At 48.7% G+C, this 26,829-nt stretch overlaps 1 protein-coding gene across 2 annotated transcripts in view; it reads right to left on the bottom strand.

Moving 5' to 3' along the window:
• Positions 1-2,685: 2,685 nt before the first annotated feature.
• RAB37 (RAB37, member RAS oncogene family) overlaps positions 2,686-26,829 on the bottom strand; it is a 28,629-nt gene continuing 4,485 nt past the window's right edge. The window contains exons 2-9 of one of the 2 annotated variants that reach the window (XM_035104393.3): positions 24,236-24,346; positions 12,600-12,641; positions 11,866-11,932; positions 11,162-11,214; positions 9,764-9,829; positions 6,585-6,641; positions 4,904-4,980; positions 2,686-3,836 (exon numbers count right to left, since the gene is read on the bottom strand). In XM_035104393.3, coding sequence (XP_034960284.1) covers positions 3,731-3,836; positions 4,904-4,980; positions 6,585-6,641; positions 9,764-9,829; positions 11,162-11,214; positions 11,866-11,932; positions 12,600-12,641; positions 24,236-24,346 — 579 coding nt within the window. In that variant the 3' untranslated portion in view covers positions 2,686-3,730. The remainder of the gene's footprint in view (positions 3,837-4,903; positions 4,981-6,584; positions 6,642-9,763; positions 9,830-11,161; positions 11,215-11,865; positions 11,933-12,599; positions 12,642-24,235; positions 24,347-26,829) is intronic. The other variant, XM_088661519.1, reaches the window with a different exon arrangement.

Raw genomic sequence — 26,829 nt, 5'->3', positions numbered from 1 at the left:
AGAACCAATCACAGAAATATAGACACAACATGTAGGCTAATAACTGTTAAAGCATACATAATAGAATAATGATATCATTCAAAAAGTAGAAATAAATCTATTAGAGTTCATATATACAATTGTATATACGTGTTCTGTCTATATTTCTGTGATTGGCATTATAATTGAGGAGCTTTAGAAATGGAGAAATGGAGGGGGGGCCCTCTTTCTATGAATAAATACAAGTTGAGACAAAATTCTCCCTAGAAGGTTCCATTTAGGGTAGACTTGATGTTCCCATCCAGCCGTCACTGTAAAGCCAATTGTCCAGCTTTCTCAGGAGTTTACTGCCTTGGGGGTAGTCGGTAAGAATGGTCTCCGCATGCAGAGATCAAAAAGGGCTAGTGAAACGAAGGGACCCCACGGTTTTACGTTTTGTTTTTTAGAACATGGAAACAAAATTCTGCTCAACTTGTGTATCACAACAGAGGTGTCTTTTTGGCTGTGTGTATGTATCAAGTGCATGAAAATAAACAACTTACCAAGGACATAATAGCATCCCCTGTATTTAATGCCTACCTTGTCAAGCAACTAGCTGGCCGCAACATTCATGGGCTGCACTTGGTAGACTGTGAGTTGTAAATCAATTAGGAGGAAGCTGCTGGCCAGCTAAAAAGGTGCTTCTACTGCCTTACAAACAAAGATGGATCTTTGGTTGAAAGAAAAATAATAATGCACGAACAGCCCCTAAAGCAGACAATAATTTTCCTGCAATTTCCCTCCCAGTGGCTTCATTGTGCTTTTCCCTTGACATATTTACAGTCATTGCTTTGAAGCTTTTTGGCGCAAAGTCCATTTTACTACCTTCAGCCCTAAATTAAACGATGGGTTGGGCTCCCAAGGACAGCATAGGATCTGCCAGCTCTGAGTCTGGGCCCCGGGGCCACCGTTTTTACTTTACATGGAGCACCAAAGAAGGGGTTGTGGGACATGTGAAGAATGTTCTGTTTTCATCCCCCCACTCTTTCCAGGTTAAGGGGGCATTACTGAGGGTGCCTTCCTTGACACACCCCTACCCACCCAATAACAATATGGGGCACTAGCACTGTTGGTAGGGTATGCATGCCACCAAGGGAATGAATCAAAGGGCATTGCAGAGAAGCAGCTCTTTCAAGGGGCTAACAGTCTCCATTTATTCCCAAGGTCCTGACTGCATCAGCCTCCAGCAGCAGCATGTAACCAACATGGCTGGCCATGGAGAATTCTTGTCTGGTCCAGTGGCAATCCACACCGATTTAGGTGTGGATTGCCACGTTTTATAGAAGAAGACCGAAGGGGATGGGGAATGGGGAAATCAACTCATACATTGACCTTGGGGTGATTAGCAACAACGACAGCCATGTTCCAAATGCAGGAACCAAAACATGAGAACCCAGACACGAGAAATTCTTCAACAGCCTAAGGGTTTGTGCCACATCAATTTAAACACAACATACACCACTGATTTCCAGAAAGCAGAGCTAAAGAAATATGAGCATGACAGTTTAGGCTGCATTGCATAGAATATGGCAAAAGTGCTCAGCATACTAAAATCCTATTGAAATCAAGTAAGGCTCCAATCCATTCAGGGCTTACCCACACTTGCCTTTTGCCCTGCTCATTCCAGGCATAGGCCTAGACTTTAAAGCTCTGTATCTGAGCACTCTTGGTTTTGTGGGGTTTTTTTTGCTCCAGAGCTTTGCCCAAGAAAACCCACTTACCGCACGACCAACAGAAATTTGGGTTTCCCGCAGATTGCTGTTTGCTCCGAATGAGCTTTAAAGAGTGAGTTTTCGCAGGGGACACTCCGGAGCAAAAAATAAAAGTAAAATAAAGAGCTTTAAAGCATGGGCCATGCCTGGAATGCGCGGAGGAAAGGTAAGTGCAGAATATATCCCATTCACTAGGAATATCTCCCATTGAACTGAGTAGCACACACTTCAAAACGAACATACATGTGGCCAGGCCTCAACTGCACACAGGGGTCTTTGGATCGCATAGGAATCTAGGAACATAAGAATCGCAACTATTGCTTTGTGTGGATTTGCTGCTTCTGTTGACTATGGCTATATTTGAGCTACAAGAGCACTCTTCTTATATGAATAAGGCAGGGGGAGGTCTCCAGATCCCGTCGTCCCCACCCAGTAAGAGCAATGGCTGGGGATGACAGGAGTTGTAATCAACCAAGATCTGGAAAGCCACAGGTTCCTTATCCCCGCTGTAAGGCATGATTTCTGAAAACACCTCTGGATCACGCCGGTGGAGACCTCTGACACCATGCCGCATGGAATGGTGGGAGTTTCTACAAGATGAACAAGTATTGCATGGGCTGAAATATAGATCTCCAGGGGCTTATTCTTTCAGCCACGCTGCTTGGCTGGTATGAACTTGTGCAAGGGAGGTTGCTTCTCTTCCAGAAACCCAGGCCCTGCTTGCAAGAAAGAAATTGAAGGAGCCCAGGGTGGGGGGAATCGCCGTATAATGCTCCACCACTTTCCAAAGCAGACCTCTGAAGTAGCCAACTTGTGCATCTGAACAGAGCAGCCTTGGTCAACCCGGCATTGGGTTGGCCAAGGCTGGAACAGAGGGAGCCCATTTTTCTCCCCACCCTGCTGCCTTTCAACTTGCTGGGCTTCACTTTGGCAGAGGATATTGGTTTGACCGGAACAAAAAGCAGAGTTGAGCTTTCTAAAGCTTTCCTTTGTTTCTAGCCAGTAACAGATATATTTGTGCAAAGCGATTTCTCTTCCAAACAAACCGGGGTCGGCAGCATTTTCCTGACGTAACAGGCACAGTAGGAATAATACTTGGATCCCTCAGTCCTTTCTTTGGGGCAGAGGGAGGAAGGGAGGAGAGGGAAGGCAACCCTGACTGCAGGATCTTTGGGTGTGGGCAGCAGGAAAAAGCCAGAGGTCAAAGGAAATGTGTCTACTTTTTCTTTACTGGAGACTCCTGCTAGTTTCATTTTAACATCTAAAGCGTCACCTTTGTAGGGGAAGCAAAAGGGTTGTCGTCTCTCTCTCTCTCCCCCCACCCCCCAGTCATGTCACTGCTATTAAATTAACTCTTTAGCTCAGCCAGACCTCATCCAAAACGCTCCTACATTGCCAAAGGACACCTCCCTCTGCGCAGAATCCTGCTTCTGCATCTGAGGCCAACCCAGCTCAGTCCTGCTGGCCTGGGAGAGGTGGCCCCGCCTAAATAAGTCATGATGCTCTGTCTAGGAATCTGAGTCCAGGCCAGTTCCTTGCCTCCACAAAGACTAGGCCTGGGCAATATTACAGATCCTGACCAGCTCCACTTTGATAACAGGTTGGCTGATCCTGAACTCGAGTGCATTTGGCCTTTGAAGTAACACTTTGCGCATAACCTCTCTCTCTCTCTCTCTCTCTCTCTCTCTCTCTCTCTCTCTCTCTCTCTCTCTCTCTCTCTCTCTCTCTCTCTGTCTCTCTCTCTCTCTCTCTCTCTCACACACACACACACCCTCCTTCATGCATGCCTGCAAACACACATACACCCGCAACAGCAGGCATCACCTCATTTAGAACCTGGAAACGGTATTCTCTAAAAAGGATTGTCTTTGGAGAGCGTCCGCAACACAGCTCCTGCCCGGTGTTGCTGCCAAGGTGCCAGTTCTGCTTCTTGACCTCTTTTGCCGTGCGCTTGGGGTCCCCCCGGGCTTCCCTTGTGTCCTCCTCCTCCTCCTCCTCCCTCAAAGGAAGGCACAGCAGCTGCTCCTCTTCTTCTGAGTCTCTATATAGTCATGGATTTGGAACCGGGGCTCCTCTGGCTGCTTGACGGCTCGTTGCTTGAGCTCCCTGGAAGCGTAAGAGCAAAAAAACACCACTCAGGGGCTGTTTCCGCCAAAGGGTCCCTCCCTGCCTAGAGAAACGAGCAACTTGGGCCTGTGGAAGCCTCACATCGGATAAGAACAAAGGGCGATGCCTTCCACTGAGCCAGACAGTTGGTCCATCGAGCTCAGTTCTGGAGGACTGGAGAAGCTCTCCAGGGTTTCGCACAAGCCCTACCTGGAGGTGCCAAGGATTGGACCTGCGACCTGAGCCAAGCAGATGCTCTGCCACTGAGCTCGCAAGTCATCCCTTGATTTACGGGTGTCAAGGGCAGTCTAAAGGCCACATCACTGGCAAGCAATCAGCCACATCACTGGCACAGAGAGGTGCTGCTGTAGACCTGGCCTCCTGGCAGTGACATCACTGCTGTATACCAAGGTGTGTTTGTGTGTGTGTGTGTGTGTGTGTGTGTGTGTGTGTGTGTGTACAGGGAGGCAGCAGGGAGGTTGGGGTGATTTGGGCACACTGGTGGAAGTGCAGGATTGGCTCTGCTGCTGTATCTACACCTCCCTGACCTTATCTCTGGTACCCAGCGGCGATGCCGTTGTTGGGAGGCCAGGTCTGCAGCATTGCCCTGGCTGCTCCTGCTGTTTGCATATGCTAGGCCAGACATCCGCAAACTTCGGCCCTCCAGATGTTTTGGCCTACAACTCCCATGATCCCTAGCTAACAAGACCAGTGGGTCAGGGAAGATGGGAATTGTAGGCCAAAACATCTGGAGGGCCGAAGTTTGGGGATGCCGTTACTAGGCCAACCTGGCTCCTGTCTCATGTCGTTGGACTACAACTCCCATCATTCCTGATCATCATTCAGATTGGCCATTCTGATGGGTGTTGGCGTCCAACAGCATCTGGGGTGCAGCAGTTTGAGGAATGCTGCTCTAGACCACAGAAATGAATGCCACCTCAGTCCACTTGGCCAACACATCTCATGGCAGAACGTGATAATCTGATAGCAAGGTGGTTTATTTCTCTCTTATTGCTAACTCCTAATTCCAGGAAGCAGAAGCAATCTGACTACAGCCTGTTACTCACTTTGCAATGGCCAGAAACGCCAGCTCCACGTTCATGCCAGTCTTCGCACTGGTCTCCATGAAAGGCACTCCATATTCCTGAGGAGAAAGTGGATAAATTTTGAGGAGATCTTGCAAGCAGACCTGGTAAATCCTTGCCGTGGACAATTCCCCCCCCCTTTCATTTAATTCAATATTGTATCCCGCTTCCCCAGGTTGCAGGAATTTATGTATAGGTTGGGGGGGGGTTGCCCCTCCAGCAGATATCATGCACATGCAGCCCCACTACCAAAATCAGCACAATCACTTTTGTGACTTTTGTGATTTGTCCCCACAAAACACTTCATCGCATCTTCTTCCTATCTACAGTACAAGTGGTACCTCGGTTTATGAACACAATTGGTTCGGGAAGTCTGTTCACAAACTGAAGCGTTCATAAACTGAAGCGAACTTTCCCATTGAAAGTAATGGAAAGTGGATTAATCCGTTCCAGACGGGTCCGCGGCGTTCGTAAATCGAAAATTCGTAAACCGAAAATTCGTAAACCGAGGTGTTCATAAACCGAGGCTCCACTGTATCCAAAAGGGCTTCTGCTGCACAATACCAAATGTAACAATTCACTGATAAATGTATCTATGTACTGGCTCACTGGGAAAGCTCCAGAAATTCATATACAGTACAGTACTGTAGACATGTGAGCTCAGCTACTCAGCAGCCCCTCTGCCTGAGTGATAATTCCTGGGCATCCTGGTACCTGAGTGCCAGACAGGTAGTCATTCCAGAAATAACAAACCCAGGTGAAGACAAAAGGGTGTGATTAACTTGGCTGGGAAACAGGGAAATGTAAATACTGGTATCTCTTTTGTTACACTTGAGGGATGTTTGGTGGAGGGCAAGGGGGGGCATGGGGCAGGGTCCAGGACACTCAGATTACTGCCACCAGACCTCCCCTTTCATGATGTAACCATGATGTATTAGTGATGTAGTTTTTTTGGGGGGTGTAACATGGGGATTAGCAGCTAATAAAAGTTTGGGTTCTCTTTTGTACGGGGCTTCCATCTTGCTACATCTTGTGGCTAGTGGGAGTCCTGTCTCGACAGTCTTCAATAAAGACCAAGCCTACTGGCTGCTGTTTTGCTCTGGTATTCCTGGCCAGTGTGCTTGTTTTTTGTCCAAGGGAGTCCTCAGATTTCTCCGTTAACACCCAACTACTCAATAGTAGCAACAACTGAATTAAAAACTAGCAAATGTTAACAGACACTATAGCCATATTGGCAACACACTAGAATATAAAGGCAAATGAACAAATTTGTCACACAGTTAACTCGATCCAAACTCATAGGGATTCAAAATATCAGAAATGATTGAACACCAGTCCTTTGCCAGCTGCCATGCTCTGTCTGGGAACGGGCTTCTTCAACCAGTGCAGCAGTTTTGCACAGTCCCAAGCAGTGAGATATTTCTTATTGTTTACTCTTGGCTTCTTTTCACCCTCAAAGAGAGAAATCAATCTCTTCTATGTTGTTTCTGGAGGGAAGGGAAAGCAAGGGAACCTTGGAGCCTACCTGCCCCGCTCCCCAAACTTTCACCTTAAAGGGTGTGGGTGTGTTTGGAAAGATCACCTTTTAGTGAACTGTCTCTTTAAGAAGGTGGCTCAGCACCACAGTCTGAGGCACAAGGGGTTCTTGCATTAGTTCACTCACCCTGGCTAATGATTCCCCATCTTCTGTTCTTATCACTCTCTCGCTGCTCACATCGGCCTGCCAACAAAAGGGAAGGTATTCAAGAAGAGATAGGATCAGAAGAATCGCCAACAGATCAGATCTCTAGGAAACTGGCTGCTCCTTGGGATCTTTCGATGGGAAGTACCCAGGTCTGTCCTCCTGGTGGATTCTATTATTTGGATAAATCAATAAATGGCAGTTGGACATGGCCACCCCAGAATAGTAGCGACTTCTTCACCTGAGTAGGTCTTACCTCCAACAGAAGTGCCCTCTCTGATCTTAATATCTATGGCTTTGTAACGAGACCGCCTCCCTCCCTGCAGAAACAATACAATAAGCTAGTATTTCTCAAACTTGGGTCCCCCAGCTATTGTTGGACTACAACTCCCATCATCCCTAGCATTTGGGGAAGATGGGAGTTGTAGTCCCAACATCAGCCAGAGACCCCCCTGGTTTGAGAAACACTGCTAAGCACAGCGGCGGCAGCCCAAGGAGGCTTCTTCTCATGCCACTGAAGTGAGCAGAGATAATTACACAGATCCCTGCCGCCCAGAGGGACAGGAGGGAAAGAAATCTAGGAATAGCTCATGTGACCAGCCCTGCACACACAGTTCTTGTGGCAAGGGAAGAAGCCACTCGGGAGGGGCCCCTGCGGTGCTGCTGCTGCTGCAATATCTGGGAGTGGCTGGGCTGGGAGATGTGCTGCTGTGGACCTGACCTCTTGGCAGCGGTGCCATTGCTGGGTACAGGGATGGTGTGGGGCAGGGTGGTGGCAAAGTCAGCATGGTGGAGATGAGAGCCCAGTGCTCCCTGCTGGTGCATCCAAACCTCCTGCATCCCTGACTCCACACCATCCTGGTACCCGATAAGGATGCTGGCGCTGGGAGGCCAGGTGTGTGGTGCCACCGCTCTCCATCAACCACTGCGGACATCTGGCAAGCCCACCTGACATGCAAAGGCTTGCCTAGTGCTGACTCCATCAACAGAGGGCGGTGCTGACATGAGGGCTGGTGCTTCTGCTTGCTTCGAAAGATACAGGTGCACTTCTGCGAAAAATTAACCGATAATGCTAAACTGATTGATGTCTGTAGCACATAAGCACCTCAGTTATGTGACACACAATATGCCCAGAGTCATTTTTGGATTGTCCCTTTGCGGAGATGGAATCCATATAGTCAGACATAGGATTTTCGCAGAACTTTGGACATCCATATATGTTCCTTAGTGTCTTTCAGATAAAGTGAGTGATGGCCTGCTGAATAGCCACTGGCAGATGCTGCCAGTGTTGGGTGCCCTCTGCTGGCTGGTGGTGGCCAGGAAGGGTCCAAGGCCAACAGAATGCATACAAACACACAGTAACTACATGCAAAGGTGTCTCATGTATGTTATACAGTGTTCCATTTCTTGTTTCCCCTCCTCTCTATACTTAATTGCATGCTTTAACCTCATCATAAAGGGAGCTTCTGTATCCAATCCACCATCATCATTAAAAATTGTATACCTGTAGATCTCAGGGCAGTTCAAAGTATTAAAATTGCAATATAAAAAGCAATTTTATTATAATAAAATTAAAAACAACAATAAAATAATACATAAATAAAATTAAAAACAATAATAAAATAATACATAAATAAAATTAAAAACATAATAAAATTAAAAACAACGACAACCCAATAATCCCCACCCCCATTCCACAACACATTTTAAAATGGCATTATATTAAAAAGGGCACTAAAATACCTGCCATTTTCTATCTGTTGGTTATTTTATCTAACCACCCGCTTCATCTAGTGGATTCAGGAAATGTTGCATTTTGGAAGCACACTTTTAAGTCCAATTCACAAAATAATTTTGGCATGCTGTCATGTGGTTTGCTGTTCCTGTGGTGGTTCTTCCACCTGTCCTGAAGTCATCCACAGCTTGCTTAACTAGGAATACAGGCGGCAGAGCTACAATGTCTTCCAGAAGCACTTCTAAGTGAGAACAGGTTTATGAATGCCAGTGACAGCCATCTAACTGGAGCTGTCCCCTCTTTCAAGAGAGAAAAGGGTGATAGTTCCATGACCTTTTCCCTCCCGCATGACTTAATCTAAATACTTATAAATCTAAAATTTCCCACTGACCAGCCTCAAAGATAAGCAAAATAAATAATAATGTTAATTTATATGCCACCCTTCACCTGTGGGTGATATAGTTTACAATATAAAAACAAAAAATGCACAATTGGGTGATTTTAAACAGTCTCCACCATCCTGGCGTCCTACATCTGTTTTGGGCCACAACTGCCATCAGTTCCACATCAGCTCTACTTCCCAGCAGTCTGTCTCCATTCCACATAATAAATATTCCCAAAAGTATCTCAATCCTTGCTCAAAACACAACCCAGAGCCATCTTGTATGCATCTTGGTGCTGTATACATTTGGGCTCTGCAGAGAAGCATGTCGGGGCCTGCATTTCACAGCCTTTTGGCCCACACTGTTTAGAAAATTGAGTTTGGGTGTGTGTCTGTTTTTGGTGCTGTGCTGATAGCTGCCAATTTAAGACGCCCCTTGATGCACCAAATCTAGCACACGAAAGTTTCCACCACAACAACTTGTGCTAAATGCTACAGGGCTCTTTAATTCTTCATCTCTTGCATCTCTTAGATACAGAAATCCAATTGCACCTCTGCCACTGAGACTGCTGGGAAGAGTAAACACAAGAGCAAGGGATGGTGGCAGAAAGGCTCCCAGTGCATGTGGAAGCAAGGAGCCTCTTCACGGTGCTTAAGAAATGCAAGAGGGAGTTATCAAAAACAAGAGGTGCCAGGATAAAGAATTCCTCCAATTATGTGCCAACCACAGAAGAAGACTGTGCAAAGCATGCTATGAGGAGAGAGCTCAGAGTCAAGGAAAAAAAGGGGGGGAAACTATTTGCAAAGCAAATACCCTGATGTTGGGAAAGATTGAGGGCACAAGGAGAAGGGGACGACAGAGGACAAGATGGTTGGACAGTGTTCTCGAAGCTACGAACATGAGTTTGACCAAACTGCGGGAGGCAGTGGAAGACACAAGTGCCTGGTGTCCATGGGGTCATGAAGAGTCGGACACGATGAAACAACAACAACATTTGCAAAGCAAGAGCAGGTCTGCATCACCTGTCAGGAAATGACACGCACCTTGTTGCCTAGCAACATAATGACCACATCCTTTTGGGCATATTCGTGTATCTCTGTAAGCCAGGCCTGTAAGGGGTGGGTGGGAAAGAGGGAGAAGAGAGAAAGTTTAGTGTGGTGTGTCATGTAGTGAGGCAAAGCACTGCGTTTAATAAAGCTGGAGGGAAACGAGACACAGGGCAATGGGAGTTCCATGGGGCCTTAACATTTGACATAATATCAACAGGCCACACACCCCTCATCCTGGTCTAGATTCTCTCAAGTGGCTGGACCACCATCATGATAAGTGGATTCAGGCTGCAATTCCATACTAGCTTACCTGAGACTAAGCCCCAGGAAACCCAGTGGGGCTAGATTAGACATACATATCTAGCACTGTTAAGCCTTTAGTCTCCTGTCTGGACCATGCAGACAGAGGTGTTGAGGGAGGAGGGCTTTGTTTAAAGGACTGGGGCCAGGTAAGGTCGCCCTTGGCGGCATTCCTTCATCCTAACCAACACATACAAGGGTAGTAAAGCCAATGCCATCCTGTCCTATCTTACATTGCAAAACCAACCTTGGAATTTCACCCCACTGGTGACCCCTAAGTCAAGCAGGGAGGCACCTCTAGCTCACGGGCCCACCAAGGGTTCAAATTTGGCTCGCAAAGCAATTTCAAGCCACACCCACCTGCCCCACAGCTTCGTTATATGGCTGCAATGCACAATCTGGAGCAGATGGTCCATTGGTAAGGGAAAGCAGGTAGAGGCAAAGCCTGCTGAGTTGAGCTCCATGCAGGGAAAACCCTAGCGCACCTTATGCATGGACTGCATGCGGAGCTTTGAAGTCCGAAAACCGGGACTTCAAAGCACCCAATCACCTGACAGTAAGGGGATTTGACCCATGAGGCTGGGATCTGATAAGGATCTGGCCCCGGGAGCCAAGAAGATTCCCCCTCTCCTGCCTAAATCCCTACACCCCACCTTCAAACATCTCTAAGTATGTGTAACAGAGACAAATGTATATCTTTCCACTGCTTGCCCCACTCTCCTTTCTCCTGTCCTCCTTCTTCTTCAACTCCCCTATATAAAATTGAGACTGCAAGCTCCCCAATCAAGTTCCTAAAGAATTACCAGCTTTTCAACTGCAGCTATGCTTTGCTCAGCCCTTTGATGTGCAGGTGATAAAAGTTTTATCTCCTCGCTGTGTTGTTTTCTGCACATCAAACTGTAGGGCTGACACAAAAGCAGCCCAGGCTGGGATTTCTCTTTCCTTTTCTGGCTAGCTGGCAACCCTGAGCTCTTATCTTGATGCTTTGATGAGCAGAGGAAGGTCCGTGCAAGTTGGGATAAGCAAGGGCTGTGGAATCATCATACTTTAGCACCGGATTACGTGGTTCAAATGCAGACGTTAAACACCCACCCGGATATTATCAAAGGACATTTTGCTGGTGATGTCATAGAGGAGGAGGAGTGCTGCAAGACAAAAAGAAAAACACCCCCCCCCAATTATCATGTTTTATTCCAAGTCAAACCACTGGTCCGTGTACTCAAGTATATTACATTTATTTTATAAATTTATACATTGCTTGATTGTAAGAAGGACCTCAAAGAGACTCTGGGGAACCTGCCACCCTCCAGATGTTGTCAGACTCCAGCTTCCAGGAATGCCAGTCCGAGTAGCCAATTGGTCGGGTGTGATGGGGGCTGGAGTCCAGAGAGTGACACTCCTGGTATACTTATCAAGGTCGACAGCCAGGGACACATTCCCAGCCTTGCTGCCCGCAATTCTTTTAATGGAAAATTATGGGGTCACATTTTACAGGCGAAGTGTGAGCTGCACCATAATACTGTATATTCCTGCGCATAAGGCTACTTTTTAACCCAGGAAAATCTTTTCAAAAGTCGGGGGTTGTCTTATACGCCAGGTCGTATTTCTTATACGGCGAGTATATCCCAAACTCTATATTTTAACTGGAAAAGTTGGGGGTTGTCTTATACGCCCAGTTGTCTTATACGCCGGAATATACGGTAATAATAATAGCATTTTTACTGGATTCTAGCAACAAAGAGCTGCTCTGCTAAGAATATCAGCTCCGATGCAAGACACCCAACGGGAGGACATACCCTGTGCGTCTCGGTAGTAAGCATGAGTCACACTTCGGAACCGCTCCTGGCCTGCCGTGTCCCAGATCTGCAACAAGGCAAAGTCGGTAAATCACGAGAAAGACCTTCAAGATATTGCATGAGCAGGAACCCTGATGCCAAGCGAGTGGCAGCGTAGAGGGAAAACACACATACACAAACGAAGCAAATCGATAAGGAACGGAACAGAAATTTTCACAGATAAGGTCTGGATGGTTCCTTGCAAGGAGAGGGTTCTGCTGGGTTCTATCTAGTGGGTTCTATCTACCGTATGTCCTATAAAACCTACAGGGTTCTATATAGGGCCAGATGTACACACAGGTAAGATGAATCAAAACCAAGACATTAAACTTGAGACAGTGATGAAATTGGATGGTATGTAAGCTGACCAATCTGTGGCCAGAGGCTGTTGGACTGCAGCTCCCATCACCCACACCTATTTCATACAATGTATTATTTAACATGACATTGTGGTTTTCAATTGCAAAGAGAAACAGGGCTTTCCCCATGGTGGTGCCCTGGCTGAGGGACGCCTTAGATAAATGCAATAAAAGGTCAGTGGGCAGAGAATAATAATGAGAATTCATAAAACAACAATACATGTAAATGGCTAGCACAGGGACAAACACCAACCGACATGCATGCCGAAATCCCTCTACCTTATTTGCAAGATGTTCAGGTGATATGCAACATCTGTGTAATTTCAAGAGACCTACCTGCAGTTTCACCTTCACACCATCCACGGTCACCACTTTGTTCTGAAAGGAAAAAAAATGAATAAAAATAAAACCACATTAGTGGATAAAGCGGAATAAATGGCAGGAACTAGAAAGGCTGCTCTGCCTTTGCCTTTAGACACAGGAATCTTTACAGATGCACTTAATGGTCATCAGAAAGGGAGTCGTTCCAAGCTAGATACCGCTTTTCAAAAGTTTAAAAGACAGATAAATATTTCACAGGAACAGACACAGTGACTCTAATCACTAAACCACACTGACTCTCTGGCAGTTATTGCTTTGATTGGGAGGTTTGATCAGCAGGGTGTATCTTGCCACTAGCAGCGCCCGATTGTTCAGTGCCCCATTGAATGACCTTGCTACGGCATAAGATAACTGAGTTGCATTCTTCCCACTGAGCACAGGGCCAACACTATGAAGAACAGGCTAACCATCTCAGTCGTTACGGTTACCCCAAGTCCACCAATTGTCATTTCTTATAAACTTAGGAATGGGGAGCCTTTGCCCTTCCAGATACTCACTGACCATTGGCCATGCTGGTTGAGGCTCACAGGATTTGTAGTCCAACAACATCCTAAAGGCTGCAAGTTCCCCATCCCACATATACATTAGGGAAGTGTAGAACAACGCATTAATCCCAACACATTAGCCCAGTTAATATCAATTACTTCCATCAAACGACTGTTGGTGCTTATTTGTAACTACTGAGCATGGGAAGAATCTGATAAAAAACAGTAGAGAGTTGGAAAGTACCTGTCTTTAGTCCAACCCCCTGCAATGCAGGAATCTCAACATGCGGTCCCCCATCCAGTTTGAAACCACACTCAACCCTGTTTAGCAGTTTTATCGCTGCACCACTAGTCATGCCGTGTGAAAAGTATCTTGTAAATTTGATGGGTGGAATAAACTGGCATATGGCACATCCTAGAAGGGGCCATATAAACAAAAAGTCTCACATCTAGGCCACCTATTCCGTGGGAGGGGAATGCCAAATTCCCTGGTGCCTGATACCATTGCATTGAGATCTGGGGTCAGGAGGATACATTACTGTGCAATGGAAACAAGTCAGCGAGCATATCTGCTCGGTTTATCTGCAGACGAACAGCACATTTGCTCGCCTGCCACTGTCGCCTTAACTGAGGCTATGATCAGGAAACCACTCTGCCGTTTGGTGTGGGAAGCTTTCTACCCAGCTACCCAGCTACATCGTTCCCAGTGGCCCTGGGTGAACCAGATCCATTCTGGCCCGATGAGCAGCAGCCACTGATAAAAATATTATTATTATTATTATTATTATTATTATTATTATTATTATTATTATTATTATTATTATTTTATTTATACCCCGCCTGTCAGAGGGCCTGGTATGGCTACTCTAGAGTAACGACTCCAGCATGGTCTTTTAAGGCTTTTATTAAGTGCTGATTATTTACAGTGTTCAGAGCAGTAAAAATGCATCCTTAAGGTGAGGTGTCAGAACCTCCGAATGGCGATTGGCGCGTTTTCTTCCAGCACCAAAGCTTTGGCAGACCCAACCTCTTCCCCCTACGTTTGCGTCGCAATTCGGGAGTTGGGGGGATTGGCCTCCCCCCCGTGCGTCCAACTTCCTGTCCCACCTGAGGCATGGGCTCCACAACCCTGCCTGAGCCTCGGACACCACTTCCTGACTCTCCGCTGGAGGCAGAGCTCTCCTTACTCTCTCCAGCGCTTGGTGATGGGCTGGAACTTAAGATGGGAGGGACTTCCCTGTATCCCTTGTCCCTCACATCCACCCCCCTCCCAGGCTCCTCTCTCCCCCTCCCTAGTGGCTCTCTGCTTGCTGGGGACGAGTGAAATCCCAAGAAGTCAGTGGCATCCGAGCCTGTGGGTGTGAAAATTTCCCCCCAATCCGGCGATCTCTCTCCTTCCCCCTGAGAAGACGGAAATCCCAAGAAGTCAGTGGCATCAGAGCTGGTGGGAGTAAAAATGTTCTGCCAGTCCTCTCCTGCCTCTGACGTCGTCGACCTCGGTGAAACCCACACCTCTTCTTCCGTGTCCTCAAATTCCGCTTCCCATCTCCATGGGGAGCTGCTGCCTGCTATCCCTTCCTCCTGCTCCTCCCCCTCTCCCTCCCTTTCCATGTGCCAGGGCTTGGGCCTGTGGGGGAACAGGGCGTGGAACTCTTCCACTAAAAATTCCTCAGATACTTCCGTGGCCGGTATCCACTCATTGTGGGATGGCGGAGTGTCCTCCCATGCTATCAGGTACTCCAGCCCTCTCACCCCTCTCCTTGAGTCTAAAATCTCAGTTGCCTCATTGAGCTGTCGGGCGTTTCCCGTCTCCCCCCCTCCCTCTGGAGGTTGATCGCTGTCCCTGAACCTGGTACTTTCCCTGTACGGCGACAGCAGTGATCTATGAAACACTGGGTGCACTCTCATGTCCTCCGGCAGTGCTAGCCTGAAGGCTACCGGGTTGACCTGTTGCGTGACCGTGAAGGGGCCCAGCCTCCTGGGTGCTAACTTTTTGCATCGCCCCCTGGTGGGAAGACCTTCCGAGGATAACCAAACCTTGTCCCCCACCCTGATGACCTCTCCCGGCCGCCTGTGGCGATCTGCCCCCTTCTTGTACGCTTCCTTGGCCCTCTCCAAGTGTTCTCGGAGCTGCTGGTGCACCGTCTCCAGGTCCTCTGCCCAATCCTCTGCCTGTGGGCCCTCTTCCTCCTCCTCCCCCTCCCTCTCCGGGAAAGATCTGAGGTCGCGCCCGTAATTGGCCTTAAAGGGCGACACCCCTGTGGAGACGTGCACCGCATTGTTGTAGGCAAATTCTGCTAGTGGCAGGCGATCCACCCAGTCCGTTTGCCTCTGGCTGACGTAACATCTCAGGTACTGCTGCAGAATGGCGTTGACCCGCTCCGCCTGTCCATTGGTCTGCGGGTGCCGAGCCGTCGACAAGCTGACCTCCACCTGCAGGAGGTTCATTAGCCGTCGCCAGAACCTGGAAACAAATTGGCGGCCACGATCCGAAATAACTCTTAAAGGCAATCCATGCAGTCGGAATACGTGGTCCACAAACAGTTTGGCCGTCTCTTCTGCCGAGACCGCCCTGGCACACGGTATAAAGTGGCACATTTTGGACATGAGGTCCACCACCACCAACACTGCGGTCTTGCCCCTGGACGACGGCAGGTCTGTGATGAAGTCCATGGACACTACTTCCCACGGCCTGTGCGGTGTGGCTAATGGCTCCAGCAAACCTGCTGGTGGCGCTCTGACCACCTTTGCTCGCTGGCAGGTGTCACATCCCCTGACATAATCCCGAACATCCTCCCGCACCCCTGGCCACCAGAAGTGTCTCATGACTAGGTGAGTGGTTTTGTCCCTTCCGAAATGACCCGCCGTTGGGTTGTCGTGCATCTGCTTGAGAACCTTACCTCTCAGCTGTTTGGTTGGGAGGTACAGGGCTCCCCTGTAAAAAAGCAAACCCCTCCTTTCCTCAAAGTCTTTGGCCTGCTCCCTCCCCCCTCTCAGGTCTCTGAAGATGCGGGTGGCAAATTCATCCGCTGCCGTCAGTGCTGTGAGTTCTGCCTCGCTCACCACTGCTGCACCGCATGACCATGCAGATGGGGGGAAAACGTGCCTGGGTGCTGGTGGCAACTCCTCCTCCATGTACTCTGGCTTGCGGGAGAGGGCATCCGCCCTGACGTTCTGCTCCCCCGGGATGTAGTGGATGGAGAAGTTGAAGTTCGAGAAGAACTCTGCCCACCGTATCTGCCGCTGGTTGAGCACCCTGGCCGTTCTCCAGAACTCCAGGTTCTTGTGGTCTGTGCACACCTGGATGGGGTGCTTGGCGCCCACCAGGAAGTGTCGCCAGTGCTGGAACGCAGCGTGGATCGCGAGAAGTTCCCTATCAAACACTGTGTAGTTGCGTTCAGGCTGGGTCAGCTTCCTGGAGAAGAAGGCACAGGGTCTCCACTCTCTGTTGGCGTCCAGTTGCAACAGAATCGCTCCCACAGCTTTATCAGAAGCATCTGTCTCCAGGCGTAGGGGCGCATCCTGCACCACGTGGAACAGGTGCTGGTCTGAAGCGAATACCCTCTTGAGGCTTTCGAACGCTGCTTGTGCCTCTGGTGTCCACCTGAACTTCTGCTTGCCTCTCAGGCAGTCGGTGATGGGAGCCGTGACACGAGAGAAGTTCTTGATGAACTTCCTGTAGAAGTTAGCGAAGCCTAGTAGGCGTTGGGCATCTTTGCGCGTCCTGGGGCTGTGCCAGTCCAGGATGGTCTGCACCTTGTCCTTGTCCATCGCCAGCCCCTTGTCTGACAGCTTGTAGCCCAGGAAGTCCACCTCCTTGGTGTGAAACTTGCACTTCTCCAGCTTCACGTACAGGTGGTTGTCCTTCAGGCGCTGCAACACCTCCCTGACATCCTTCACATGCTGCACTGGGTCATTGGAATAGATAAGGATGTCATCCAGAAAGACCAAGCAGTTCTTGAAGAGGAGGGACCCCAGGACGTGGTGCATGAAGGCCTGGAAGCAGGCTGAGCCCCCTTGCAACCCGAAGGGCATCACCAGATATTCAAAAGAGCCCAGAGGCGTGAACATTGTGGTTTTCCATTCATCGCCCTCCCGGATCCTGATCAAGTTGTACGCCCCTCTTAGGTCTAGCTTGGTGAAAATCTTGCCCCTGCGTGCCGCTGTCAGAAGATCATCCACTCTGGGCATGGGGAAAGCCACTGGCTCTGTCACTGAATTCAGCCGTCTAAAATCCACCACCAGACGGCGCTGTTGCGTGTCTTTCTTGTCCACCCAGAAGACCGGGCTGCCCCCTGCTGCCTTGCTTTCTCTGATGAACCCCCGCTTGAGGTTCTTGTCGATGAAAGCGCGCAGATCCTCCAGTTCCTGGTCTGACATGGCGTACAGCTTGGCTGGGGGTATAGTTGCCCCTGGCACCAGGTTGATCTGGCAGTCAAAAGGCCTGTGTGGAGGTAGGTGGTCGGACTCCGCTTCGCTGAAGACCTCCTGCAGGTCCCAGTACGGCTTGGGTATCGCCTCACCCCCTTTGACGTGCATGGTGGCCACCGTGGCTATCGGAGGCCCCTCCCCTGGTTGGTGCTGCATGCAATGTTCCAGACAAAAGTCCGACCCAAACGTGATGCATCTCTGGTGCCAACTTATGGAGGGGTCGTGGCGCGCCAGCCAGCTCATGCCCAAAACGATGGGGGGGTCTGAGATGGTCGTGACGTTGAAAGCCAGTGTCTCTGAGTGCCTTCCCACTGTCATTCTCATGGGGGGGGGGGTTTGATGAGTGATGGCCCCTCCCAGCAACTCTCTGCCATCAATGGTGGCCACGTGCAGGGGAAAATCCAGCTGCAGAAGTTGGATCTGGTGCTCTTCTGCAAAGTTTCTCGAGAAGAAGTTGGCTGAGGCACCACTGTCAATTAAGGCGAGGACTGTCAGGGGATAGCCATTTGGGAGCGTCAGCGTGACTTCTAGAACCACTCCTGCTCTGGGAGGGGTGGGCTGGCTCTGCTCCTCTCTGTGCGGGTGGGCGGGCTGGGGCTGTTCACTGCTGACTGTGCCTGGCTGCTGCCCCTTGTCTCCTGCAGCCAGGCTGTCTCGTTTCCCTGCTGTGGTGCTACGTCAGTGGGGGAAGGTACAACCGTTCCCGCCTTTCCTTGCCACTCTCTGCGATGAGGGCAGTCTCTGACGCGATGCCGGGGGGAGTTGCAGAGAAAGCAATTCCCGCCTCTTCCCTCCTTGCGTCTTGGCGCCGCCGGGGTTTGAAAAGCCCGCGCGCGCGCTCCCCCGATCTCCATCGGTTCCGGCTCTGGGCTTGGTCTGGGCGGGTCTGGGGGCGGTCCCTGGGGTGGGGTTTGGTGATGTGGTCTGTCCTGAGAGCGTGGGAACCAAGGTTTTGCTGCGCGCGTCGCTTGTTTGTCATACCATCTGGATTCCTGTCTCACCCCCACCGCTAGCGCCGCTTTGCTGAGCTGATCCATAGTCTGCGGTCTAGGACCTCTTGCCAGCTCATCCTTAACGTCTGCATGCAAACCCAGGTAGAAGGCTGATTTCACTGGCTCACTGTTCAGATCCCACCCCAGTTTGTGCACCAGCATGGTGAATTTCGCCCAGTAGTCCCTAACTGTCGATTTTCCTTGTGTTAAGTCATGAAGCTCCTGTTTAGTGGCCTCCATTTCACTGTCGCTAGCGTACATTAATTTTAAAGCTTCTAGAAATAAAGTTGCGTTCTTCATGCAAGGATTTTTTTGCGCGATGAGCGGTCTTACCCATTCCCGGGCGGCCCCCGTCAAATGTTCTATGATAAAGTAGACTCTGTGCGCGTCATCTGGGAATTCTGCTGCATGCAATTCCAGCGCATAATTTATTTCTGTCTCGAATCCGAGGTACTCCCTCGGGTCTCCGCTGAACTTGGTGACTAGGCTCTGTCCCCTTCTCACTTGGACTAGCTGCGGCTGGGGTGCCCCCCCACCTCTAGCGGCTTTCTCCTCTTCCAACTTTTTCTGCAGGTCTAATACCATCACCCTTAGCTGTTTCTCAGTCTCCTCTTTTGTCCTCACCTGGTCCACCAGCTTGTTCAGCTCCTCCTGCGCCCCTCGCGCTTCCTCCTGAGCGGCATGCAATTGCTGCTGTGCGTGCGCTGTGAGGTTCTGCAGCTCCTGCTTCGCTGCTTCGGCCTCCAGCCTCCAATGCTCAGCCTCTTGAGCGCTCATCGCTTCCCTCCAAAGTAGCCAAAAAAAGATTCGGGAGTTGCTGTCAGAGGGCCTGGTATGGCTACTCTAGAGTGACGACTCCAGCATGGTCTTTTAAGGCTTTTATTAAGTGCTGATTATTTACAGTGTTCAGAGCAGTAAAAATGCATCCTTAAGGTGAGGTGTCAGAACTCCCGAATGGCGATTGGCGCGTTTTCTTCCAGCACCACAGCTTTGGCAGACCCAACCTCTTCCCCCTACGTTTGCGTCGCAATTCGGGAGTTGGGGGGATTGGCCTCCCCCCCGTGCGTCCAACTTCCTGTCCCACCTGAGGCATGGGCTCCACAACCCTGCCTGAGCCTCGGACACCACTTCCTGACTCTCCGCTGGAGGCAGAGCTCTCCTTACTCTCTCCAGCGCTTGGTGATGGGCTGGAACTTAAGATGGGAGGGACTTCCCTGTATCCCTTGTCCCTCACACCGCCCATCTGGCTGGGTTTTCCCAGCCACTCTGTGGCTTCAAACAGAAAAATAAAATACAATAATCTATTAAACACTAAAAGCCTCCCTAAACAGGGCTGCTTTCAGATGTGTTCTAAAAATCTGGTAGTTGTTTTTCTCTTTGACATCTGGTTATTGTGTAGAATGGAGAAGAATGGGACTACGGCTCTTCTCAGTTTTATTGCTTCTGGTGATTTTATTTGGTGCTGCATTAACTGTTGTGTCATTTGTGTTGCATTTGAGTTTTATTGTATTTTGTTTATAATAATAATAATAATAATTTATTATTTATACCCCACCCATTTGGCTGAGTTTCCCCAGCCACTCTGGGCGGCTTCCAACAGAAGTATTAAAATACAATAATTTATTAAACATTAAAAGCTTCCCTAAACAGGGCTGCTTTCAGATGTCTTCTAAAAATCTTTGACATCTGATGGGAGGGTGTTCCACAGGGCGGGTGCCACTACCAAGAAGGCCCTCTGCCTGGTTCCCTGCAACTTGGCTTCTCGCAACGAGGGAACTGCCAGAAGGCCCTCAGCACTGGACCTCAGGGCAGAACGATGGGGGTGGAGACGCTCCTTCAGGTATACTGGACCGAGGCCATTTAGGGCTTTAAAGGTCAGCACCAACACTTTGAATTGTGCTCGGAAACGTACTGGGAGCCAATGTAGGTCTTTTAAGACCGGTGTTGTGTGGTCTCGGCGGCCGCTCCCAGTGACCAGTCTAGCTGCCACATTCTGGGTTAGTTGTAGTTTCCGGGTCACCTTCAAAGGTAGCCCCAATGCTGAGAACAATGCAGCCCTGCACAGAAAAAGCTCATTGAGAACAGTTCTCTGTAGTCATTGGAAATAATAGAGGCAAACCATTAGGGCTCAGCACGCTGCTTTAAGTAGTTCTCAAGTCCTGTAAGAGATGTTTGGTCACAAGGTATTTTCCACTTTCCCTTTCTTGCATTAACAATGATCAATGATATAAGGCCACCCACCGATTCCCCTCTGCGTTTCCCGCATTAGGGTTACAAGGCAAATCTGGGGCTGGCAATCATCTTCTAAAATACAGCTCCTTCTCTAAAACAGCATAGATCCAGACCAGGCATAGGCAAACTCCGGCCCTCCAGATGTTTGGGACCAGTGATGATGGGAATTGTAGTCCCAAACATCTGGAGGGCTGGAATTTGCCTATGCCTGATCCAGACGCGTGCAGTCTTGCACTGTAGCACTCGTGCTTCCATATTATAGACACGTGCTATTGGACAGCAGCCGTAGGTTAGGTACGTAGACAGGGCCTGACTTCATGTTATGGGGACTGATGCAACCCCAGCCTCATCCAAGCAGAAATTCAGAGTGACGTTTGCTAAATAAGTCTCACGTTTCTTTTACCCAATGCTCCTGGAAAGTTGCATGGGAGTCTGCAACAGCCACAAACCTTCCGTGACACAGATTTAGCCCCATGACGATGGTGTGAAAAGATCTCCCTCTACTTAAACAGAATCAGAACCCGAACATTGTTTGGGGCGTGAAGTAGCACCGAGACACCTTTCCAAATCACTGTCTCTTCTTTGGGCTCATCCACACTTCCGCTTGCTCTGGACGCAAAGGCAAAAACTGCTTGGACCCAAGTCTAAGCACAGGAGCAGAAAACTGCTCGGACCCATGCTTTCCAGGCATGAGAGAAGTGGAAGTGTGAAGCCTTGCCAAGGCCAACATTACGGATGACTCTGATATCTCATTCTTCATAATGCGTTTCACAAAATGTGGGGACGGGTCATCGCTCAGCGGCCGAGCATCTGCCTCGCGTGCAGAAGGTCTCGGGTTCAATCCCCAACATCTCCCCTGCCTGAACCGCCCCCCACAAGAGCAGCTGCCAGTCACTGTAGGCAAGACTGAGCTATATGGGCCAACCGTTTGATTCAGTATAAGGCACCTTTGTACGTTCTACGTTTCTATACCATATTATGCATCCAAAGAATGTCGTGATAATACAAACCAATGATACCAATCCCGGGAGAAGTGAGAATGAGAAACAGCACATCTAAGACTAGCTAGTTCAGGCAACATTCCCATTCAGTACCTTTGTCTCCACAAAAGCAGGAAATTTCTGAGGAATGGTAATGGGAAGCACCCCCCCCCCAAGTCATCATATGCATGGGCATAGCCAGGATTTATATTGGGGGGTGCACGACAGCCACTTGTCACCATCCTCTGCCTGGTTCTGTCTAATATCCCAACCAATCTGGAATGAAATGTCTCAGTAACAGTTGTTTTGAATTACTTTCTTTTGACCCAGAAAAAATCTGTCAAAACCTTTCTACAATTTCTACTTTTAGTTAAGTATTTTTATTTAGTTTCTTGATTTAGGGAGGGGACAGTTGCACCCCCCCACCCGTCCCCTGGCTACACCCATGTGCATGTGCTTATTAACAAGAGTTTTTGTTTGCTATAAAATAATAATAATAATAATAATAATAATAATTTATTTGTTTATACCCCGCCCATCTGGTTGGGTTTCCCCAGCCACTTTGGGTGGCTTCCAACAAAATACTGTACAGTATTAAAAATACAATTAAACACCAGACACTAAAAACTTCCCTAAACAGGGCTGCCTTTTTGCACGTTTCAGAAAGCAGCGTGCCTCCGAAGGGCTTAACTGCTCTATAATTTAAACGAAGAAGGGGGTGAATGGGTCTGTTAAAGGAGAACTTCTCCCCTCAGAGTGTTGTAGCGGCAGGAGAGGTTGCAGCCCCCTCCCACAGATCCATTAGAGGCACAGGAATCCTACGCCAGGTGGAATAGGACAAATGTACGGCTTGCTCATGCAATATTCAGGCAATGTGGTAGTTGACAATTGCTTCCATATGGTTAGGGTCCCAGGTTACAGCACTGATGTATTCAAGCATTGACTCCGCCAGATAGTATGGGTTCTTTGTAATGTCAGGCAGGTGTCACCAGCATCCAGGGAACGTGGAAAACTGGTAGCAGAATGCTGATAGGATCTAGCCCAAAAAAACACGACCAATGCTGTTTCTGCTGCAATCTGGAGCCTCCACCACATAGAAGCAGGTTTGCAGTACAATATACAAGATAACTTAGTCATTGGATGAAGATGGTCCCGGTAAATCTGTCTTTCTTCTGATCTGGCTTGATTTGGGAAGGTGGGGTTGGTTAAATGCCCTTTGATTTTCATGTGTTCTGTAACCCTGATTCCTCTGACCTACCTTCCCTGGATTCTGTTATGTTCTTCTCTCACCTGCAGCATCCAGAACGACACACACAGATAGCCCAAGATGATTTGGTGCCTGGAGCAGAAAATCCATACACTCCACCTCCCCAATAGGATAAAACCATAGTGATAAAATAAATGACACTTTGGATCCTTAAAGCTTTAGATTCCTAAAGCAAACATGTGAAACTGCACAAGAGGATAGGATACCACTATAACAGAGGTCAGCATGGTAAGTTATCCAATACAACCAGGGCCAGATTTAGGTTTGATGAGGCCCTAAGCTACTGAAGGTAATGGGGCCCTTATATGTCCAGCTGTCCTTTGTCAACAACAAATTGTCGCTGTTTTTGTGTGTGTTGAATATATGCTATATGGTAATTTATGGACCTAAGAGGTATCTAAAGCCATTTGCACATAACAAAATATATATTTTATCAAAGTAATTGTTGAACTGAAATACAATTAAGAACAAGTATATTAATAGTGAAATACAATTAAGAAGTACCATAGTATATTTTTTTGGGGGGGGCAAGAGAGTGGGGCCCTAAGCTATAGCTCGTTTAGCTTATATGTAAACTAAACCGCACCCTAGTTGGAAAGAATGAATGCTTTGAACACATAATATGATGACCTGCCTTATCAATGGAGGATCTAAAAAACACTTGCGTAAATTAACTTGAGTTGGTCCAGTAAAGCTTTATGCCGTGTCTACTTTGGCCCTTATTTTACCCTTTGCTTGCACTGTTCTCATCTCAGGGCTGAGCTCCACATTGTGTTAATTGTGTGGCTTGCAGCCATGTTTCAGGGAACTTAAAACAACAACAACATTTTGATCCTAGGTGTAGGGGGCTCAACATTCCATTGGGACTGCAACATAGAGGGGACGGGGTGTTTCCTACCCAGCTACTATCCTAGTGGAAATCCCCTCCCTGCTCTGCAATTGGTCCTAATAGGAGCTATGTATTCCCATCACTACCAGCAGCGTGTGTGGCAGAGGGGTGGGGGGTAGCGATTTTAACTGGGATCACAGCAGAGGAGGAAAGGGTTAGATCACCCCTCCCTGCATGCTGCAACCCCAATCACATAAGATTACATTATTTTTTAAAAAAATCTATGCAATTAACATAATCTCAGTAGGGGCAGCCATTCCCTGCGCTGTAATGGAAGCATCTCTCTGCATTCGTTGGCAGCTGTAGTGCTCTCACCCGGAAGTCTATGCCGACAGTGGCTATGAAGGTCCCAGAGAGGAAGGCCCCATCTTTGAACTGGATGAGGAAGCAGGTTTTCCCCACGCCTGAATCTCCAAGCAGCATCACCTACAACATGGGGTGCAAAAGCCCATTAATAGTGCAAGGGACAGCACATATCTTCGGTGGGAGCAGGGAAAGAGGAGGAGCAGAAGGAAGAGCTGAGTGCTCTGAGGTCCAGGGCTGGGCAGGGATGCCAAGCTCAAGCGAGCACAAGAGCAGGCTGCTCTTTGCTGTTTCAAGAGTCAGATTCACTTCCTGGCTGATTGCTTGGCTCCTGCTGTTACATAATGGGCCAATGCCCTATTGTTTGAAGACCTATTTTATTTAAGTTCCACTTAAATAAGCTTCCCCCCTGGATCGCTAGATCGTGGGGAAATCTAATCTAGCAAGCCAGGAGGTCAGCCAACAACTGCAAAACAATCATAGGAAAAACTTAATCTTCACTCTCGTGTTAGCTCCCCCACCAGACCTCTCTGGCTCAGCCTCACAATGTTGACAGTGGCTATTCCTCAACATGGGACGCATGCAACAGAATGCTGTCAGCTCCTTGAAACCTGTTAGCTTCCCGCCTGCCTTAGTGATACTGTAAGCTTGCAAGCGATGGTCTGGGGCTTTTTGACCAAGCCATGGTCCCTCTGGGTTCACTGTAGGAGGCAATGTGGCTCTAAATACCATCTGCTGGGAATGACAGGTGGGCAGAGTGCTGTTGCATTCAGTACTAACTTCTGGGCTTCCCACAAGCATCAGGTGGACCACTTTGAGAAGAGGATGTTGCGCTATGGATATTGCCCTGATCTAACAGGGATCTTCTCATGACCTCCCAAGAGGTCCTAAGAAGTCTTCCTACCTTCCATGCTGTCTCAAGAACTGTGCATGTAATCTTCTGCCTGTAGGTGAGCAATCTTGAGGGGCACCAAGCCCACAATTCCCTGGAGTTCCAGGCCTCTCTTGCACATTTGTAATCATCTCTTCTTTCCCAGGATGACTAGAAGGTTATAAACCATCTTCCCTGACTGGTTGCCCTCATTTCCATGACTTCTACTATTTTGCCACTGTTTCCCCTCTCCTGACCGAGAGAGATGGCCTGGCCTGGCCTGGAGCCACTCCAGCTGCCAGCTACTACTGCAACTGCTTATTCTACAGGCAGAACACTTTGTCTCAGTTTATTCAAGCTGCAAGCCACATGCTTCAGTTCCTGCTTTTGCTCAGCCATCTATCCACCTTAGGGATACAGGAGATCTTTGATTCAATACCTGGAATCTCTTGGTAGGGCTGGGTCCCGCAGAGCCACTTCCAGTCACCGTAGACCAGGACTTCCAAAACTTGGGTCCCCAGCTGTTTTTGGACTACAACTCCCACCATCCCTAGCTAGCAGGACCAGTAGTCAGGGATGGTGGGAATTGTAGTCCAAAAACAGCTGGAGACCCAAGTTGTGTAAACCCTTCTATAGACAGTACTGAGCTAAAGGCAGCTTCCTATCTTCCTTAAATTCACCTCGGGACTGTCTTTAGGCACCTTCTTTTACGGCGAGAGAACCAGATACAAACAACCGATGGAGCTGTGCAGGGCGACATATTTAACTTTGGTTTTGAATATTCTGCATTTTTTTTAACTGCAGACAAGGCTGTATGAGGCTTAAAGGTAAAGCTAAAGGGACCCCTGACCATTAGGTCCAGTCGCGGACGACTCTGGGGTTGCGGCGCTCATCTCACGTTATTGGCCAAGGGAGCCAGCGTACAGCTTCCATGTCATGTGGCCAGCATGACTAAGCAGCTTCTGGCAAACTAGAGCAGCGTACGGAAACACCATTTACCTTCCCGCCAGAGCAGTACCTATTTATCTACTTGTACTTTGATGTGCTTTCGAACTGCTAGGTTAGCAGGAGCAGGTACCAAGCAACGGGAGCTCACCCCGTTGCAGGGATTCGAAACACCGACCTTCTGATCGGCAAACCCTAGGGCAAGGCATCCCCAAACTTTGGCCCTCCAGATGTTTTGGACTACAATTTGCATCTTCCCCAACCACTGGTCCTGTTAGCTAGGGATCATGGGAGTTGTAGGCCAAAACATCTGGAGGGCCAAAGTTTGGGGATACCTGCCCTAGGCTCTGTGGTTTAACCCACAGCGTCACCCGCTTCCCTCCACATAAAACTGTCCACAGGACCAAAGATTTTGGGGTGGACAGTTTACCCAAGACATATCTGTGATTTCAAAGAAATTCCCTACTAGGGTCAGTGCTGCTGCTCCTACTACACCCTTAGGGTTTGTTCATTGCCTTAAGCAAGCAAGTTTCCCCCCATCATGAGCAAACACCGTCTCTGTAAGCTCCAAGCCTTTGTAAACCCCTCAAGTAATCAGCAATGGCCCAGCTGGAAAACAGCACCTGCATCTCAGGTCATCTTTGGCTGGAGCCAGGTTTGTCATTGATATATGAGCAGGCTGTGATTAGGATCTCAAGTCTGTTTGCAGCAAATAGTCCCTTCGCTCTCTTCCCCTTTGCCTGTAGAATGTCCCCTAAGTGTCGCTGCATCGATCAATGCACATAGGCTC

The sequence above is a fragment of the Zootoca vivipara genome, chromosome 2 (assembly GCF_965207765.1).
Source record: "Zootoca vivipara chromosome 2, rZooViv2.hap1.1, whole genome shotgun sequence".
Lineage (NCBI taxonomy): Eukaryota > Metazoa > Chordata > Lepidosauria > Squamata > Lacertidae > Zootoca > Zootoca vivipara.
The sequence above is the reverse complement of the archived record's forward strand: the minus strand, read 5'-3'. Positions and strand labels throughout refer to the sequence as shown.